The following is an 18,032-nucleotide window of genomic DNA, read 5'->3' on the forward strand; positions in this document are numbered from 1 at the left end:
CGGCCCCCACCCGCTCGACGCAGAGGTTCCGACGGCGCCCGCCATAGCCCCTCACCGTCGCCGCCGCCGCCGACATTGGTGCCGAGGGGCTTCCCCGCGGGGGGCGGGGGTGAGTGTGGGTCCCTCAGGGTGCTCCCGGTTCCTGTGGGCGGCGGGGGCGCGGGTGGAACGGCAGCGCGATGCGGGGATGGGGTGTGCGACGCCCTGTGCTGTCCGGGTCCTCCCCCCCCCAGCACCAGGGAGGGGGAATCCCTTATGGAGGTCCCGTAATCCCGGTGTTCCCGTGGGGCTCTGGGAAGGGGGAATTCCTTTATGGAGGTCCCGTAATCCTGGTGTTCCCGTGGGGCTCTGGGAGGGGGGAATTCCCTTATGGAGGTCCCGTAATCCCGGTGTTCCCGTGGGGTTTTGGGAGGGGGGAATTCCCTTAGGGATGTCCCGTAATCCCGGTGTTCCCGTGGGGCTCTGGGAGGGGGGAATTCCCTTATGGAGGTCCCTTAATCCGGATGTTCCCATGGAGCTCTGGGAGCGGGGAATTCCCTTAGGGATGTTCCTTAATCCTACAGCCGAGTCCGGATATTCCCTGGCAGCTCCGCGAGGGGGGAATTCCCTCATGGAGATCCTTTAATCCCCTTTTCCCTCGGCGTCTCCCAAAGCCCATCCCCGCAGCCTGTTTGGTTTATTCCCTTTCCCTCTGTGCTCAGTCCTTCCTTTACTTTTTTTTTTTTTTTTCCCCATTTATTTGCCCTATTTTTATCCTGCAATCGCYCCMSMTCCMTKSAAMMAGCSCTGCRGAAGGTGGGAGGTGCCAGACCCTGGAACAAAGGGATGATCCCAGAGCAGTCGCCTCGCTCCGGCGCTTTCCCAAATATTTAGGGCATTTCTTCCTCTCCAGCCCTAATTCATAAATTTATTGGGAATATCCCACGGAAATTCTCTGTTCCTCCTCTTTTAGGAACGAAGCAGCCCTGGCAAGGAGGTGACACGGCAAAAGCAGCGTCCAGAGGGTGATTTGCCGGCTATCCCAGCTCTCTAAATCATGGAAAATCCTCCTTATCCCRCCAAGCTGGGATGCTCCCGCACCGCTCCTTATTTCACCTCCGTTTTCCTGTGAGTTTTCCCAGATTTCCGGCCTCAAATCCCGGTTTTTTCAGCAGGTTTTTCTTTTCYACCCTGGGATAACGGGATAGCCRCTGCTCCAAACTTTCTTGGCTYGGCCAGGAATCTTTTCCAGCCTGCATGGACAGGGCAACCTTYGCCTGTTCCACCGCCTTTTTCCGGGACTCTGGAACCTCCTCTCCGGCTGCTCCGGGGCTTCCCGGGGGACACGTGGATTTTATAGAAAAAGTCGATTCCTTCACTTACTCRGATTTTTTCCGGGATTATCTCATTCCCAACCATCCCTGCATCTTCTCGGCCAAGTTCACCGAGGATTGGGGCAGCAGGAGGAATTGGGTGACGCGGGATGGGAAGCCCAACTTCGAGCATCTCCTGCAGAAGTTTGGTGAGTCCTGGAATTGTTTTTTCCTGCCTGAWTCAAATCCCCAAGGATGCAGCTTTAAAAAATTTAATTTTAGGTGAGAGAGGCACTAAAACAAGCTGAATTCCAAGCCTTTTCCTAAATTCATCCTGGAATTTTCTTCATTTATTTTGTAGATTCCAAGCTCATCTTTACTCCCGTGGAGCAAAATTTTTCCCATCGTTATCAAGGAAATAAATTAAAAAATACTGGATAATTTAACTATTCCCATTTATTTCCCTGCTGAACATTAAYCATGGGAGCAGCCTGAATATTTCCATGGGGAAACAAGGAAAGGTTTTGTGGTTCCAGCAGAAATCTCTTCCAGCAAAAATCGCAAAAGTCTTCATCTGTTTAAAAAGATAATAATAATAAAAATAACAATAATACTACTAAAATTATAATTTTAAATCATAAATTATGTTTATTGTTAGGTTAGAATGAAAATATAAAAAGAATAAGTTAATACCAAAATAGTGAAGATGCAATGAAACTGATACTGGAATACCTGTAATTAATTAAAATAATAGTATAAATTTAAATAAATCTAAATGCTATAAATGATAATTGGTGATTACTAGTTAATAATTTATTAAATCATATTTATGGATTTATATATTAAACACTAATGCATAACCCCATTTCAAATGAAATTTAAGAGGAAAATTGAGGTCACATGAAAGAAAAACTTGGAAAATTCAGGTCACGTTAAAGGAAAAACAGGAAAATCCAGGTCACATTCAATAAATAGCAGGAATATTCAGGCCACATCAAACAAATAACACCGGGTTTGGATYGTGTTTCCTGAGAATGACGGTCCTGGGATCGGGATTGTTGCTTTATGGGGTTGTTTTGGAGTACTTGAAGGCCATATTTGGAATATTGGAATTCTGAGGCTGCTGTGTAGGATGAGCTCGAGGGAGATCATTTCATGAGTTCTTCTCCTCATTCCCAAGGAGAATTCCTGAGGGATTTGTTCATTCCAGGTGAAGCCGTGGTCCCTGTGGCCAACTGCGATGTCAAGGAGTACAACTCCAACCCCAAGGAGCAGCTGCCCTTCAAGGAGTAYGTGAAGTACTGGAAGGAATACATCAGGAACGGCTACCGCTCCTCCCGGGGCTGCCTCTACCTCAAGGACTGGCACCTGAGCAGGTCTGAGCCCTGCAAACCCTGCAGATGCTCATTCCAAAAGATGAGGGGTCAGGAATGCTCAGCCTGGAAAAGGGAAGCTCTGGGGTGATCCAAGTGCGGCCTGAAGGAGCTGCAGGAAACACGGAGAGGGATTTTYCAGGGGATGGAGGGACAGACRCAGGGATAGGTGGGATATTGGGAAGGAATTCCTCTCTGGGAAGGTGCTGAGAGGCTGGGATGGAATTCCCAGAGAAGCTGTTGCTGCCCCTGGATCCCTGGAAGTGCCCAAGACTTGGGATAGGGAAGGTGTCCCTGCCCATGGCAGGGTTGGAATGGAATGATCCTTAAAGTCCTTTCCATCCCAAACCGTTCCATGGTGTTCCATTGTGTTATCCCTATGGAAAGTGTGACTGGAACACCTCCTGCAGTCCATCTGGGAGATATCTGAATCAGGATTATTCAAGGGACCATGCTGGATTTGGGATCCTTTAATATCCATTTCCTTTCCTGGGAACATTCCCACTCCTTAAATTTCTCTTCCCCCTGCTCTGGCTTCGCTTCTCCAGCTGGACAAACACCTCAGGAAGGAATTCCTGGCTGGGAGGGTGAGGAGGGGCTGGGATGGAATTCCCAGAGAAGCTGTGGCTGCCCCTGGATCCTTGGCAGAGTCCAAGGCCAGCCTGGAGCACCCTGGGTTGGGGAAGGTTTTTTTTTTAAAAAGATTTAACATAAATTATTGGTTATTCCAGAGATCAAATAAATGTGGGCAATTTGTCCTGTCATTTTTCAAAAATTACTCCCATTTTAATGGCAGGGCTGGAATAAACTGATCCTAAAGCTCCCTTCCATCCTAAACCTTTGGAATTCTCTGCTAAAGCCTATGGCTGCTTCCTCCTTCCATCTGCATTTTCCCRAGCTCTTTTTCTGACATTTTTTCTTTTCCAGGGCTTTCCCAGAGCACGATGTTTACACCACTCCCGTGTATTTTTCCTCGGATTGGCTCAACGAATATTGGGATGCAGTGGCYGTGGATGATTATAGGTTCGTCTACATGGGACCCAAGGGCTCCTGGTAAGGCATTATCCCAAGGGTGGAAAAGAAAAACCTGCTGAAAATAACGGAATTTGAGGCTRGAAATCTGGGAAAACTCACAAAATTATCAGGTGGCTTGTGGAATGTTTTAGAGGAGAAATTTCTGTGGGATCATCAGCCACTTGGAATTTGCAGGGGCAGCAGGAGCCTGGGAATGGAGCTGATAACTCAAGTTAGGTGTTTTCCAGGTGAAAATTCCAGGCAGATGTTGGTTACAAAGTGAAATTTGGAGTATTGTCAGCAGGTCCCATCCCAGAATCTCCTGCCCATGAGGGATTTGTGGGATAAATTAAAAACAAGGGGGTGGAGAAGCACAGAGGAGATAAAACATTCCATAAAGCAACCAAATTTCCAGTGAGGAAGAGGATGGGTGGGATCAATATGGATATTGTGGCCTTTTAATGGATAAAATGCCATAAACCAATTAAAATTCCATGAGGAAGAGGAGGTTTGGGATCAGTATGGATATAATGGCCTTTTAATGAATAAAATTCCATAAACCAACCAAAATTCCATGAGGAAGAAGGTTTGGGATCAGTATTCATACAGTGGCCTTTTAACAGATCAAACTCCACAGACCAGCCACAATTCCATGAGGAATTTGGGGATCAGTATCTGAGATTCTCGATGACTTGAATTCCCYCTCAGATTTTTCGGGATTGACTTTCCGCGCGTCCCTGATTTGTCCCCAGGACGCCATTCCACGCCGACGTCTTCCGCTCCTACAGCTGGTCAGCCAACATCTGTGGGAGGAAGAGATGGCTGCTGTATCCTGCGGGCCAGGAGGAGTTCCTGAAGGATTGCCATGGCAACCTTCCCTTCGACGTGACGGCTCCCAGCCTYCGGGACAGGAAGGTGTACCCGCGCTACGGCCAGAGCCAGCCCCCCGTGGAGATCGTGCAGGAAGCGGGAGAGATCGTCTTCATTCCCAGCGGGTGGCACCATCAGGTTTACAACCTGGTGAGGGAATGGGGATCCCGCTGGGAATGGCTCCGGGAGAGACCTCGGGTCAGCTCAGATCCTTCTTGGCTGATGGAAGGGGGAAGCCCAGGGTTTTGTTGGGATGGAAAGCGTTGGGGGAGATTCCCAGGGAAATCTGGTCTGTTCTCCTGGGTGATAGTGGGAAGGAATGGAGGCACTGGGATGGAATTCCCAGAGAAGCTGTGGCTGCWCCTGRATCCYTGGAACTGTYCAGAGTTGGGCTGGATGGGRCTTGGAGTCACTGGGAGAGTGGGAAGTATCCCTGCCATGGCAGGACTGGGAATGGCATGATCCTTAACCCAAACCATTCCAGGAATTCYGTGGTGTAGCATRGAACTRGGGTGAGGAGRAAGACTGKGGGATAAAGGAAGAGAACAGTATGGAAATCCTTCCTAGGAGGGAGGAATTCCAGCTCGGGGKTTAGAAAAAGCTTGGAGCACSCTGGGATAGGGGAAGGTGTTCCTGCCCATGGCAGGGTGTGGGTAGGGRATGATCCTTAAGATCCCTTCCATCCCAGATTATTCTGGGATGCCAAAAGCATCAAAACTCCCAAGTTCCTTGGCTCACTGAAATTTCATGAAGCAAAAGCTGCCTGCATCCCATTTTCCTGATTGTTAGTTGGGAAATGCTTTCAGTCCCTCAGGAATGGGATTCTAGATGAGCCAGACCCACGGTAGGATTGTTAATCTTGATTCCTAACTGGAAATTTTAATTTAGTTATGGCCAATTAACAAATTGTTCTCTGGGATTCCATCCCAGAATTCCCAACCACTTCCCTCTCTCCCTTCCACATTCTCCCACCTTTTTGATTTGTGGAATTAGGGACAGTTTGGGCTGTTCAGGGACATGGAAAGGACTTTTCCAGCTGATTTTGATGCTGAAGAAGCCTTTCCCTTCTCGAGAACAGGATTTTCAGARCGGCACATTCTTTATTATCTCATTATTCTTCCTGATAACTCAATGATCCATTATCCCYGTGTTATGCTGAATTTTTTCCCTCAGGAAGACACCATTTCCATCAACCACAACTGGGTCAACGGCTGCAACGTGGCTGTYATGTGGTGCTTCCTGCAGGATGAGCTGGCAGCTGTCCAGAGGGAAATCAACCAATGGAAAGATCCCATGGATGACTGGCACCTCCAATGCCAGGTACAGYGGGATCCCTGAATGTTAAGGGATCTGAAATTCCAGATGTGGATCAGTGGAGCTGAAGGCTTTCACCTCATGGCTGGAATTTCCATGTTCCATAAGGAAGTGGGAGCTGGGGACRGCTTTATTTTGYTGTCAAATATTCTTTGAAAAAACWTGGGAATTGCTTGTGTGTATTGGTTGTGTCCAGGTTGGAATGTTGTCTGAAAATCTGGAAAACTATTCAGGATCAAGAGAGCTTTTATATGGAGAGCTGGGAATGTGCACCTGGAGAAGGGAAGGATGCAGGGAGAGCTCAGAGCCCCTTGCAGGGCCTAAAGGGGCTCCAGGAGAGCTGGAGAGGGACTGGGGACAAGGGATGGAGGGACAGGATACAGGGAATGGTTTCCCACTAGAAAAGTGGAGATTAAATGGGATATTGGGAAGGAATTCCTGACTGTGAGGGTGGGGAGGGGCTGAGATAAAATTCCCAGAGAAGTTGGGCTGCCCCATCCCTGGAGCTGGGCAAGAATCCATTTCCTCCCAAAAATTTATGGATGAAACAAATGCCAAATTTATTTCTGGAAGCTRTTCCCTCTCCTTGGGTTGATTTCCTTCAAAAACCGTGGGTTTCTACTCTCACAGCCATGAAGGACTTGGAAAAAAACAGCCTGGTGCCTTTGAATGTAGAGACAATTCCCACTAAGTTTTTTTTAAAAAAACAATTAAACATAAATTATTGGTTATTCCAGAGAGATCAAATAAATTTCGGCCATTCTTCCAGAGTTATTCCCATTTTAATTCACTTTATCCCGCTTTAGCTGATCATGAAATCCTGCACGGGCATCGACTACAAGGAATTCTACAACTTCCTCAAGGTCATYGCAGAGAACCGGATCTCCGTCCTGGAAAAGGGCCTGGACGAGGAAGCCTCAGCCCGGGACAATTCCAAAGCCGCCATCTCCACCTTGGGAATGCTGCACGCCGTGTTTGACCTCAAGAGGACGGCCAAGGTGCTGAGCTCGTTAAGCGCTAACGAGGATTTCCGCAAGCTGGACCTGAGCTCGCTCTCTCCCGCTCCGGAGGCTCTGCTCCACCACCTGGAAGCGGCCATTGACACGGCCCTGCTCTGAATTCCCGCTTTTCCGGCTCTTTTCCCGAGGGTTTGGAGAGAAAAGGGATTCCTCCTCATTTATCAGCTGTTGGGAAGAAGTGCAAGAGCTTTCCCAAAGCTTTTTAAGGGAAAAACAACCTCAGATCAAAGAAAATCCCAAATCTTCCTTAGGATGATGAGCATGCACTCAGGGAAGGGGGAAAAATTCCCTGTGGGTCAAGCCTGGYGTTGGAATGCAGYAAATTCCCTCAGCTTTGCTCCCAGCTCCATGATTTCCAAATCACTCCTGCTCCCAGGCACAGCTCAGCTTTTCCATCCCTTTTTTTGGGGAAGCTCAGCTGGTGATGCTTCCATGGAAGCCTGAGCTGGAGCCTGAATTTGGGAATGGCGTCTTCCAAAGTGGGATCTCCAAAGTGCAGAGGCYCAGGATTGAATTTACCCACAGCAGGAACTGATTAAACCTGGAGCAAACCCCGCCTTCGTTATTCCAAATAAAAAATGGGAATTGGGATGTGCTCCCGAATTTCCTAAGGCCCAGCATTCCCACCAGGAAAGGTTTGATCCAGCAGGGAAACCTGAAAGCCACGCTGTGCCCACAGCAACCAGCACCTCCTGCATGGTTCCACAGCAAAATTCCAGAGGGGAATGCCACAAATCATCCCGGTGGAACATCCCCAAAAAAGCTGCTTTTCCTTGGAGAAAAAGCCTGGAAGCACAAATGGCTGCACACTGTTACCTTGAGCTGGCACTTGAGGCCTCACTTGAATTCTCACTCGAGAACTTCCTCCAACAACAACAAAAAAGGGGAGGAAAACTTCGTGCTCGGGAAGTTTTAGGAAGTCAAACTGAAAATCCGCCTTCTTTTCCAGAGAATTCCTTGGAATTCCTACCCTCCTGCACTTTGCATGTCCTTTTCTAGTAGAAAATCTGCATTTTTGAGTAGCAAGTGGTCCCTGAAATGGAAAATCCTTCCCCAGAGCATGGAAGAATGGATACAAAATCCAGAGGTTTTTTAATGAACACATCCCAGCCTCTCAGCTGCTGCCAGGGGAAAAATTCCAGGTTTAGGCATCTCTGGAGTTCAATTCCCAGCTGTTCCTTAGGGCTGTTTCCATTCTCCAAGCCAGGCTTCTGGAATTCCCTTCCTTATCTGAACCAAGGGACATTTCCTAGAGGTGAGGAACAAGGATTGGAAGCAGACTATGAATTTTTTTGGGAAGAAAAGCATGGATTTGATGTTAAATTCCTGGCRTTAAGCCTGGCTTAAGCCACTGATCCAGCAGGGAATAGAAGCACAAAAATCCCGTTTYTTGAAAGCTTTGTACTTCCAATTYTTCATTCCCAGGATTATCAAGGAGKCACCTTTCCTAAACGTAGAAAATTCCCAAATACCTGAAGACAAAAAATAGGGGATTAAGGAGCATGTGGAGCCTGGAATCTCTTCAAAATTCCAACAGCTTTATTGAAATATAAAATTCCCTTCAAACATCCAGTAGGATACTCTCATTAATATATTAATTCTTGTCATCCCTGTGTTATTTATTAAAGCATAAAATTTGGGAAAAACAGAAGGAAAGAGTCTGGGAGTTTTGTTTTCCTCGGGTCACCTGGACAAGGAAAAAAAATCCGAGGGAAAAGTTTAAAAAAGCAAGATAAAAACTGTGTCAAAAAGAGCTTTTGCTCTAAAAATGCAGCTGAGCCGGGCTATTTTTGGCTGCTGGGAACAGCATCCCAAATATCCCTTTTGGAATATTCCAAAGATTCCAAAGGCAGCTTAAATTCCAGCCTGGCTCGGCTCAGAGCACAAAGCACCTCAGGGGTTTGTCAGTGCACCAAACCAGCTGGGTTTGGATTTAATATTCCAGGTTTTCCAGTGTCTTTTTTCGGGCGTTTCCCCAAATCCAGGACAAATGTGTCCTTTTTCCCAAGCCCCCAGAATTCCAAAGCAGCACAGGATTATCCAAGGTGCAGGAGTGCCGTCCCTGAGGTCTCACAGGAGCCAGTTGAGGGAAACCAGGAATATTTAAAGTATAATAAAATAGGGAAATTAGGGAATAGCAGCTTCCAAACGCAAGGGAGAGGTCCTGAGTTGGGAAAAGTCGGAAGAGGAGTGGCAGGAAAAGCCACTCTCACTGCAGGAATGTTTAGGAATGTTGGGATGAGCTCTCCTGGCTGTGCCCAGCAGAAAAGATCCCATCCAAAATCCAATCCATTCTTCTTTCTCCAGCAGTTCTCCAGTGCAAAAAACCATCCAGAGCAGGAAACGGTTTCTGGGGAATTACTTGYGGGAAAAGGGCATAAAACTACAAAAAAGAAACCTTTTCTGCATTGGAAGAGACTCCCAAAGGTTGAATATTGAAGCTTCCAGCCCTCAGCATCCTTGTGGGTACTGTGGGATCAGGGAAAGCTCAGCTGGTAAGGAATCCTTCCCTTGGAAAGGCAGCYAGGACAACAGGGACACAATTCCCGCTTTTTCCAGCAGCGTTTGGCCCAGAAAGTTCAGGAATTTCCTGGGGATCCTGGCTCAGGAGCTGTGGGAGATGTGGCCATTTTCTCTCTGGTGGAGCCTCATCCTCTGGATGTGTTCGTAGCATGACTGGGAAAGGAACAGAGTGACAATCAGGGAGAAATTCAGGAATTTTGGGATCATCAAGCCAGAAAATCCCTGCTGCTCCCAGGGCAGGATTAAACRTGGTAAAATTGATGGATATTTTTCAGCCTAGCAGGGGAATAACTTCCCTAAAACTCAATCCCAGTCCAGAACAGCTGGAATKTTGCTCCTCCAGCTGCCACTGGCAGTGCTGGAAAACATTCCCTTACCTCCAGCGCTGTTAACAGGAAGTCAAACATTCCTCCCTGGTTGGTGGGATCCATCAGGTCCCGGATCAGGTGGATCTCAGCTCCCAGGTGTTGGATCCTAGGGAAAAACAAACCACAGCTGCAACAAACCTCTGGGGACTCACGAGAGTGTTSAGAATTTCTGGGAGAAGGAAGGACAGGGTCTGGAATTCCACTGCTGATTCCCTGCGCATCCTGAGCTTCTGGAGGCCGATTCCAGGAGGCAGCTGGRATGATGGGATTGCAGAAGAGACRGAATCCCAAAATTCCAGAGTGGTTTGGGWTGGAAAGGTCCTTAAAGATGATCCAGTTCCAACCCTTGCCCTGGGCAGGGACCTTCCCCTATCCAAGGTTGCTCCAAGCCCATCCAACTGGAAACATTTCCAAGGATGGGGGATCCTTGGAAGTGTTCCCAGTTGCTCCATCCTAAGAAAAATCCAGCATTGGAAAAAATCCACTTCTTTGGATGCTCCATCCTAAGAAAAATTCACCTTCTCTATTTTCCCACTCTCTTCTTCCCCTCCTTGATAGTTCCCAAAAAAACCCTCCCTCATCCAGCAAGATATTTGACAAGAGGACAGGAAATACCCTCAGGTTGCACCAGGGGAGGTTTAGTTGGAATATTGGGAGAAAATTCCTCATGGAAAAAGAGTTGTTGAACATTGGAATGTTGCCCAGGGAAGCGGGGAAAAGCTCTGGAAAAAGCCRGAAACCCCAAATCCTGGGTTTTAATTTCAGTTATTCAGCCAACACACCAACACACCAAAAAACCCAACTACAGCTCTGGAAAGAGCTGGAAACTACAAATCCCAGGTTTTAATTCCAATTATTCAGCCTGAAAACATGGCTGGCCTTTTCCAGAGGTATCCCACCCTGAGAGGAAGGGAAAAAATTCCACGTACTTGGCTCGGGACACCACGTACATCAGGAGGGGCAGCAGGTCATCCATGGGGAGCTTGTACTCCTTTTCCAGCACCCGGGACACYGTGGCCTCCAGCTCCTCATAGGTCTTCTGGAGGATCTCCAGCTTTTCCCTGGGATCCACCGTGGTGCTGTCAGGATGGAAAGAGCCATGGCAAGGATGCTTTGTAAAAATACTCTGAATTTCACTTTGTAACCAACTTGAAGTAGTAGAATTTAAAAAAAAAATAAAAAAGGGAATTTGAGGATTTAAGGAGATTGGAGTCCATAGATGCTCTTAAAAGGCTGCTCCAAAGAGGATTCACTGAGGGTGTGACAGGGGACATCCCCAAGGTGGAATGGGACATTCCTGACCTTTTCTCCAGGGTGGAATGGGACATTTCTGACCCCATCTCCACAGTGGAACATCATCACATTGGATTCCATGGGGAGGTTCTTTCCAGGATTTAGGCAGCTGGGAGCTCCCATCTCCCGGATCCTCTTCCCTGACAATTCCCATCTCCTGGATTCCCTTCCCTGACAATTCCCATCTCCTGGATCCACTTCCCTGACACTTCCCAGCCCCTGGATCCCCTTCCCTGGGAGTTCCCATCTCTCGGATCCCCTTTCCTGCTCCCCCTGAGCTTCCTGCTGCTCCCACAGCGCCATTCCCTAGGCTGGACTTTAAGCTTGGCTTTCCCTGCTCAACCTCTTGGAGTGCCCCACTGGATGGATGAAACTCATGAAGCTCCCTGAGTCCAGAGCAACAGGCTCTGGAATAACCACAAAATCCCATTTGGCTTGGCAGGTGACAACAGGGAATTTCCAAGACTTTGTTTGGAATCACCATCCCACAATGCTCTAGGGTTGGAGGGGACTTTAAGGATCATCYCATCCCATTCCAGGGGCAGGGRMMCCTCCCACTATCCCAGGCTGCTCCAAGCCCCAATGTCCAGCCTGGCCTTGGACACTGCCAGGGATCCAGGGGCAGCCACAGCTGCTTTGGGAATTCCATSCCAGCCCCTCCCCACCCTCCCAGCCAGGAATTCCTTCCTAAGGAATATCTGTGCAAAACAGGAGAKCCTGAGCAGGATTTAAACATCAGTGACATGCTTTCATGGAGTTTTTGAGGGAAAAGTTCCATGGATTTTGAACAGAAATAACATCTCAAACAACTTTTCCTTAAATAATGAAGCTTGGCCCTGGAATGCTTTTTAAACAAATTTATGGCACTTCCCAGAAAACCAAATCCCAGTGGGAAGAGGTGGGACAGGACTTACATGAGCTTCTGCAGACACTCGGTGGCAGACAGGAAACACTTGTCCTTGATCAGGGACCGCCTCTGCAAGGGAGACAGGGATACCTTGGGAACACCAGGAGCAGAACTTCCCACAGCCACCCCACAAGAGCTCCATGGAAATCCACAGGAGCATCCCTGGATTAGAATGGATCAACCCAAGGCACGGAGCTCTGAGTCCTGGGACAACTGGGTGAAGCTCCATCCTCATCCAAACCCAATTTCACGTCCTTCCCATTCCCGGCCAGCTCTGAGGGCTCCTCCTTACCTGGTTGGTKGTCAGGGTGAGATCCTTGAGAGGCCACAGGTGCCTGCAAAGAGAAAACAGGGATTTGGTGTAATTCCACCCAAAATCCCTTTGGCTCTTCCATCTCCTCCTCCAAGGTGGTGMCCAAGCCTTGGAGGCTGAGTTTGCTCCTCTCCTGACTCTGCTCCAGGTGGGATTTCCTCCTGGACCTGAGCATGGGTTGGTTTTGCTCAGGGATAATCCTGAAAATCCCACTGTAAAAAATTCCACAAGGAATTTTGGTGCTTTCAGATCCAATTTTGGATCTGGAATTTTGGCCCTTTCAGATCCAATTCCCCTCATTAATTTTGGGCTGAATCAAATGGAGACCCCGGCTCTGCTGCCCTCCTTAAATTCCTGAGGAAAACTCCCAAGCTGCTGGGATCTCCTGTCACTTCCAAAGGTGGATCCAGCAGCAGGAATGATGAAGGAAATATCTCCCCCCACAGCTTTTTCCCTCTTTTCAGTCTGCTTGCCCACATTTTAACAGGAAAATACCCTGGAATGAGGTATTGACCTTTCCAAGGTGTTTGTAAATTCCAGATGATTGGTCCTGAGTCGGAGCAAAGCATCTGGGGAGCTAAAAATGGAGTTTTTCACACAAAAATGGGAATTAGGAGACATAACAGCAGCTTTCCACTAAAAATTGTCCTTCCAGATCGGCATTCCAGGGTAGGAATTCCTCTGGCAGCTGGGAACAATTGCATTGAAAAACTGGGAAAAATTCCCTCCAGCAATGGATCCAGCGAAAGGTTGCATATCGTTCCCAGAATTTTCTCCGGGATCACAGGAAAATCCATCCTGGAATGGAGAAATCCCACTTACTTCTGCACATCCAGGAATTCCAGGAGCTTGATGTCGGGGAAGAGGCTGAGATCCACGATTCCCTGGCAGTAGAGGTCGTCCTCCCTCTCGTGGTAGAGCATGTAGAGCATGAAGAGTTCAGGGTAGAAGCAGGGCAGGATCAGGGGCAGGACCAGGCTGGAGCCCTTCTGGACACTGGGAAAAAAGCAGGATCTGACCAGGAAATCCACCTGGATATTCCCAAACCCACCCAGCACCCAAGAAAGAGGCACTTCCAGGGTGTTCTCCTCATTTTCCTCTCCCTCCTCCCAAATTCCGGGTCACAGTCAGGCTGTGGTGCCCATGAACTGAAGATCCAAGAGGATCTTGCTCTCTACAAGATCTCCATGAGAAATTTTCCATGGGAAAAYCTTGGAGCACCAGAGACCAATGCCCAGCTGGTTTTTCCCAGCTATTCCAATGGAGCACTCGACCACCAAGCCCAAATCAATCCCCTTTTCCAGCTCCTCACTATTCCAGCCTCTCCATGCTCGGTGAAAACAGCTGCAGAAAAATCAGCAGGAAACCCAGACCGAGCAGGGCCAGCTGAACAAAGATGCTGCTCCTCACTCCCAAGATCCTAAACCTTGTTCTTCCACAGTCATTCCTAATTTTTTATTCCAGGAATAAAAAAATCAGCAGTTTTCTAGTGTTTTCTACCTCCCCTGCCCCGTGTTCTGCTCCACAACAGGATGAGGAGGAGTTGTTTCCCTGTTCCAAGCAGAACTACAGAAAACTTGGCATTCTGGGCCAGGCCTGGGCACTAAGCCTGGCTCCAACACACAAACAGGAGCTCAGCACTTCATGAATGTCTAGAGGCACCTCGTCCATCCCAACAGCTGGAAATGAAACGTCCAGAGATGGCACAAACCTGGGATCTCCATCCTCCGAGGGCGCTTGGCCTTTCTGTTCCAGGGCCAGATGGAGCAAACCCCTGGAAAAGCAGCAGAAGCAAAGATTAGTTCCTTCCCAGTTATTTTTTTAGGGATAATTTGTTGTTCCCAAAGGAGGAGCTCAGCTGTGCCAGGATCAAGCAGGATATTGGGGTAGCTCTCTGGAATTCCTGCAGTGTTGTTCCAGAATTTGAGGGGTTTCTCCCTGAACAGCAGGGAATGGCTGAGAATTCCAGAATTTCTGGGGATTCTGAAGAGTAGGGTGGTCACAATTCCTTAATCCATCCCTGAGCATTAAAGATTGATCCCGGTCTGAAAAATGATCCGAGCTTTGCCTTCATTTTTCTGAGAATTCCGGGTTTGGGTTGGATATTGGGAAGGAATTCCTGGCTGGGAGGGTGGGGAGGGGCTGGCATGGAATTCCCAGAGAAGCTGTGGCTGCCCCTGGATCCCTGGCAGTGTCCAAGGTCAGGCTGGAGCACCATGGGACAGGGGAATGGGATTGGAACTGGATGATCTTTAAGGTCCCTTCCAACCCTAAACCATTCCATGATTCTGTTTTTCCTCCAGGAATTGATCTGGTTTGTGTTTTGATTGACATTATAATCTTGGGGAAGTGACTTTCCTAAAAATTCCTAATTCCCAAAAAAATAAAAAAATCGCAAAAATTCCCAAGAATTCCCCCAAAAAATTCACAAAAATTCCAAAAATTTTCCAAGAATAAAGAGTAAGAATAAGGTGTGGCAYCTACAAACACAATCCCAAAGGTCACTCTACAACCCCTCTGTGCTCACACCCCATGGAAGGGCTCTGTGTGGGACTTACTGGTAGAATTCCCAAATTTTCTTGGCGTAGAACTTGACCTCCTCCTGTGCCATGGTCAGCAGGTGCCTATTGGCCCCAATCCCGGAATAAGTCGCCTGGAAAGCCACAGTCAAAGCCCTCAGCAGCTTTCCCAAGGGATGTAGCGAAGATTTCAATGCCTGMATGACAAAGGAAAATCCCCTTTTTGAGGGAAAAAAAATCCATGCCAGGAGTCGAGGAAAATCCCAAAAGGGCACCCARCCTTCTCCTGGCAGCAAGGGAGAAGCAGCTGGAGGTGTCAACTGGAATTTTGGGATATTTTGGYKGCCACAAACCCTTTCTCCTCTTCTRATCYAGCAGGAATGTGCAGTTTTGATGGGATTTTCTGGACTATTCCAGAGAGAGAACAAAGGGTGCTCCAGGAAAAGAGAGGTGAGGGAAACTCAACCTCTGAGAGTGGCTGGAATGGCAGAAATCATTCCCAGGAGCTGGATATTCCCTGATCCAGGCTGGGAATCAAGAGTGGAGCTTTATCAACACTTCCTAATCTTGAAGCTCTGCTCCAAGTGTCCCAAAAGCCAGAGGGAAAACACTTTTCTCCAAATATCTTATGGAAAAGCTCTGGAAGTCACCGGCAAAAATGTCCCATGAATGTCCCAATCAAATGCCAATTTAAAACAAAAACAAACAACAACAACAACAACAAAAAAAAACAAAACACCTAAAAACAAAAAAAAACCCCACCAAAAACAAACAAAAAAATCCCAAATAAAGTTTGAACCCCTCCCCCCCAAAAAAACTCAACCAAAAAACCCCAAAGAACTCCACCAAAAAACCCCAAACAAAACCTGGAGTAAATAAAACATCAAAACACAGTTTGTCCAAAACCCAATAATTCCAATAAATCATTTTCGTCTTTACCTTCTCCAAATAATTCTGGAGTGACTCCTGCTCCTGGTGYTGGATGAGCTCTTCCAGAATATCTTCAATTTTCCAGGAGATTTCCTCGGTGCCCCTGGAAAGATGGGAGGTGAGGAGGGAAAACCACGTGTTGATAAATCTGGAGTGGCAGATTCCAAAGGGGAAATCTTAATTTTATTAACATTARTCAAATAAATAATAATTCAATATTRAATAATTCAGTGTTATTAAATATATGTYGCCCCATCTCCTGTTAAACAGAGGAGGTTTAAACATTGGGATGGAATTCCTGCCTGGGAGGGTGAGGAKGGGCTGGGATGGAATTCCCAGAGAAGCTGTGGCTGCCTCTGGATCCCTGGSAGTGTCCAAGGCCARGCTGRACATTGGRATRTATCGGGATAAATTAAATTAAAGRAATTTTTCCCTCATGTGAATCAGTTCCAACAKCACAAATTCCAATRGAGAGGTGAAATTCCTCGTCCTGARGAGTTCCTGAGAGGRAACAACTGGARAATGCTTSGATTCCTCTGTGGGAATGAGGSCCTGCAGTACCTTTGGCAGAACAGGTATTCCTGGGATTTCCTCAGCTCCTTGCTGGTTTGGATGTGGAATCCTATGAAAGATTCCTCCGTTTCCTCTTTGCAGCCAGAATGGAGGAATTCCAGGAACTGGTCAAAGATTCCCTGCCATCTCTTCTCCACTGGGAATTCCTTGAGGCCYAGCTGGCTGGAAAATGGAACATGGGATTAGGATTTTCCAGGTTCCTCCTAAATTATTGCAGATTTCCCCTTCCAATATGGGAATTCCAGGATTTGATAACACAGGGCTGGAACCCCTCTGCTCTGGAGCCAGGCTGGRAGASCTGGGAATGTTCTCCTGGAGAAGGGTCCAGGGAGACTCCAGGGCCTAAAGGGGCTCTAGGAGAGCTGGAGARGGACTGGGGACAAGGAATGGAGGGACAGGACACAGGGAATGCAGTCACACTGGAAAAAGGAAGATTTAGGTTGGATATTGGGAAGGAATTCCTGGCTGTGAGGGTGGGGAGGAGAAGCTGTGGCTGCCCCTGGATCCCTGGMAKTGTCCAAGGCCAGRTTGGACATTGGGGCTTGGAGCAGCCTGGGACAGTGGGAGGTGTCAGTGCCCATGGCAGGGGTGGAATGGGATGATCCTTAAATGYCCCTTCCATCCCAAACCATTTCAGGATGAAACCTCAATGGAAATTCAACAAAAGCTCCTCAAGGCTCTTGTCCTGACCACAGAAATCCTTTGGGGAGAAGAATTCCAGATGCATGGGGCATAAATAATTAGGATTTCTGCTGATKAATTGATCCAGGGCTTCCTGCTCCATCCACTGATGTATATTCCTAAATACAGATCGGTTATCCCATCCAAAATCCTGCAGAAAAGCTGGATAAGGAGCTGAGCAACCACCCCCAGGGACTGTTCCTGCCTTGATAGCTCAGGAAAAGGGAASTTTGTCTGCCCCATGGATGCTCTGAGAGGCTGGGAGAGGAAAAAKGAGGGAATTGARRYRGGGTTTGTGAGGGGAACTGGAATTTGTGAGGACAGGCAGCTGCTCTTCCCACTGGAATGAAAGCGATGAATCCAGGCCCTGCAGTCAGAGCGTCCCTTGCARGATCCATCAGAATTATTCCCAGGGATGTAGCCTGAAGGGTTTAACTCTGTTATTCCCACCATGTCCTCCCAGTCCAATGTCTGGGGAGCTCCAATCCTACCCCCACACTGAGCCACATCCGGCTGGAAGTGGCAGAATGGCACTAAAACATCTTTCCCTATTTCCCACATGGAATTCAACCCATGGGCTCCTTTCCTCCCTCTCTTGTTGCCCATAAATCCATAAATCAATGTTTGGATCAATTCCCAGCCAGGGAGGGATTGATCCATGGAGGGACTGAACCATGTAGGGATTGATCCAGGGAGGGATTGATCCAGGGAGGGATCGATCAGAGCTCCTCTGGAAGAATCCCAACCCGATCCCGGCCCCCGTTCCAGGCGCTCACATTTTGGTGACCTGCTCTTCCAGCTGCTCGTTGCAAGTGTTGAGGACGCCATGGGTCTGCAGCCCCTGGCCGGCCCTGGTGGTGAAGGTTCCCTCCAGGACAAAGCCGTTGGCAAAGGAGAGCTTTCCCTGTGGAGAGAAATTGGCGATTATTCCGCCAGGAGCTCATTAGCGAGAGGAAACGAGCTGGAGGAGGAGCTCAGGTTCACTTTGCAGCTGAGCCAGCTCCCGAAACGGTGGCAGAGAACAACTTCCACAATGGAGGGGA

General features: G+C 48.1%; 2 protein-coding genes across 6 annotated transcripts in view; one reads left to right on the top strand and one right to left on the bottom strand.

Moving 5' to 3' along the window:
- Positions 1 to 5: 5 nt before the first annotated feature.
- Positions 6 to 6,981, top strand: JMJD4 (jumonji domain containing 4). Of its 5 annotated transcripts, none has more exons than XM_057367831.1 (7): positions 6 to 109; positions 953 to 1,501; positions 2,473 to 2,668; positions 3,593 to 3,718; positions 4,432 to 4,699; positions 5,723 to 5,869; positions 6,670 to 6,981. In XM_057367831.1, exons 2-7 carry the CDS (start codon positions 1,237 to 1,239, stop codon positions 6,979 to 6,981), a joined length of 1,314 nt encoding a protein of 437 aa, XP_057223814.1. In that variant the 5' UTR covers positions 6 to 109; positions 953 to 1,236. The 5 variants fall into 5 exon arrangements, with proteins under 5 accessions (XP_057223814.1, XP_057223818.1, XP_057223816.1 ...); XM_057367835.1 differs by having other exon boundaries at positions 2,503 to 2,668; XM_057367833.1 differs by lacking the exon at positions 6 to 109 and adding an exon at positions 198 to 261.
- A 1,671-nt stretch (positions 6,982 to 8,652) lies between these two features.
- ALS2CL (ALS2 C-terminal like) overlaps positions 8,653 to 18,032 on the bottom strand; it is a 38,400-nt gene continuing 29,020 nt past the window's right edge. Inside the window, exons 12-23 of the mRNA XM_057367959.1 lie at positions 17,974 to 18,014; positions 17,766 to 17,928; positions 16,297 to 16,470; positions 15,745 to 15,838; positions 14,845 to 15,002; positions 13,998 to 14,060; positions 13,109 to 13,282; positions 12,266 to 12,308; positions 11,981 to 12,042; positions 10,703 to 10,852; positions 9,783 to 9,879; positions 8,653 to 9,558 (exon numbers count right to left, since the gene is read on the bottom strand). Of these exons, the coding sequence (XP_057223942.1) occupies positions 9,487 to 9,558; positions 9,783 to 9,879; positions 10,703 to 10,852; positions 11,981 to 12,042; positions 12,266 to 12,308; positions 13,109 to 13,282; positions 13,998 to 14,060; positions 14,845 to 15,002; positions 15,745 to 15,838; positions 16,297 to 16,470; positions 17,766 to 17,928; positions 17,974 to 18,014 (1,291 nt within the window). The 3' untranslated portion in view covers positions 8,653 to 9,486. The remainder of the gene's footprint in view (positions 9,559 to 9,782; positions 9,880 to 10,702; positions 10,853 to 11,980; positions 12,043 to 12,265; positions 12,309 to 13,108; positions 13,283 to 13,997; positions 14,061 to 14,844; positions 15,003 to 15,744; positions 15,839 to 16,296; positions 16,471 to 17,765; positions 17,929 to 17,973; positions 18,015 to 18,032) is intronic.

The sequence above is a fragment of the Malurus melanocephalus genome, unplaced genomic scaffold (genome assembly GCF_030028575.1).
Source record: "Malurus melanocephalus ecotype Western Australia unplaced genomic scaffold, MMel_1.1 scaffold_86, whole genome shotgun sequence".
Lineage (NCBI taxonomy): Eukaryota > Metazoa > Chordata > Aves > Passeriformes > Maluridae > Malurus > Malurus melanocephalus.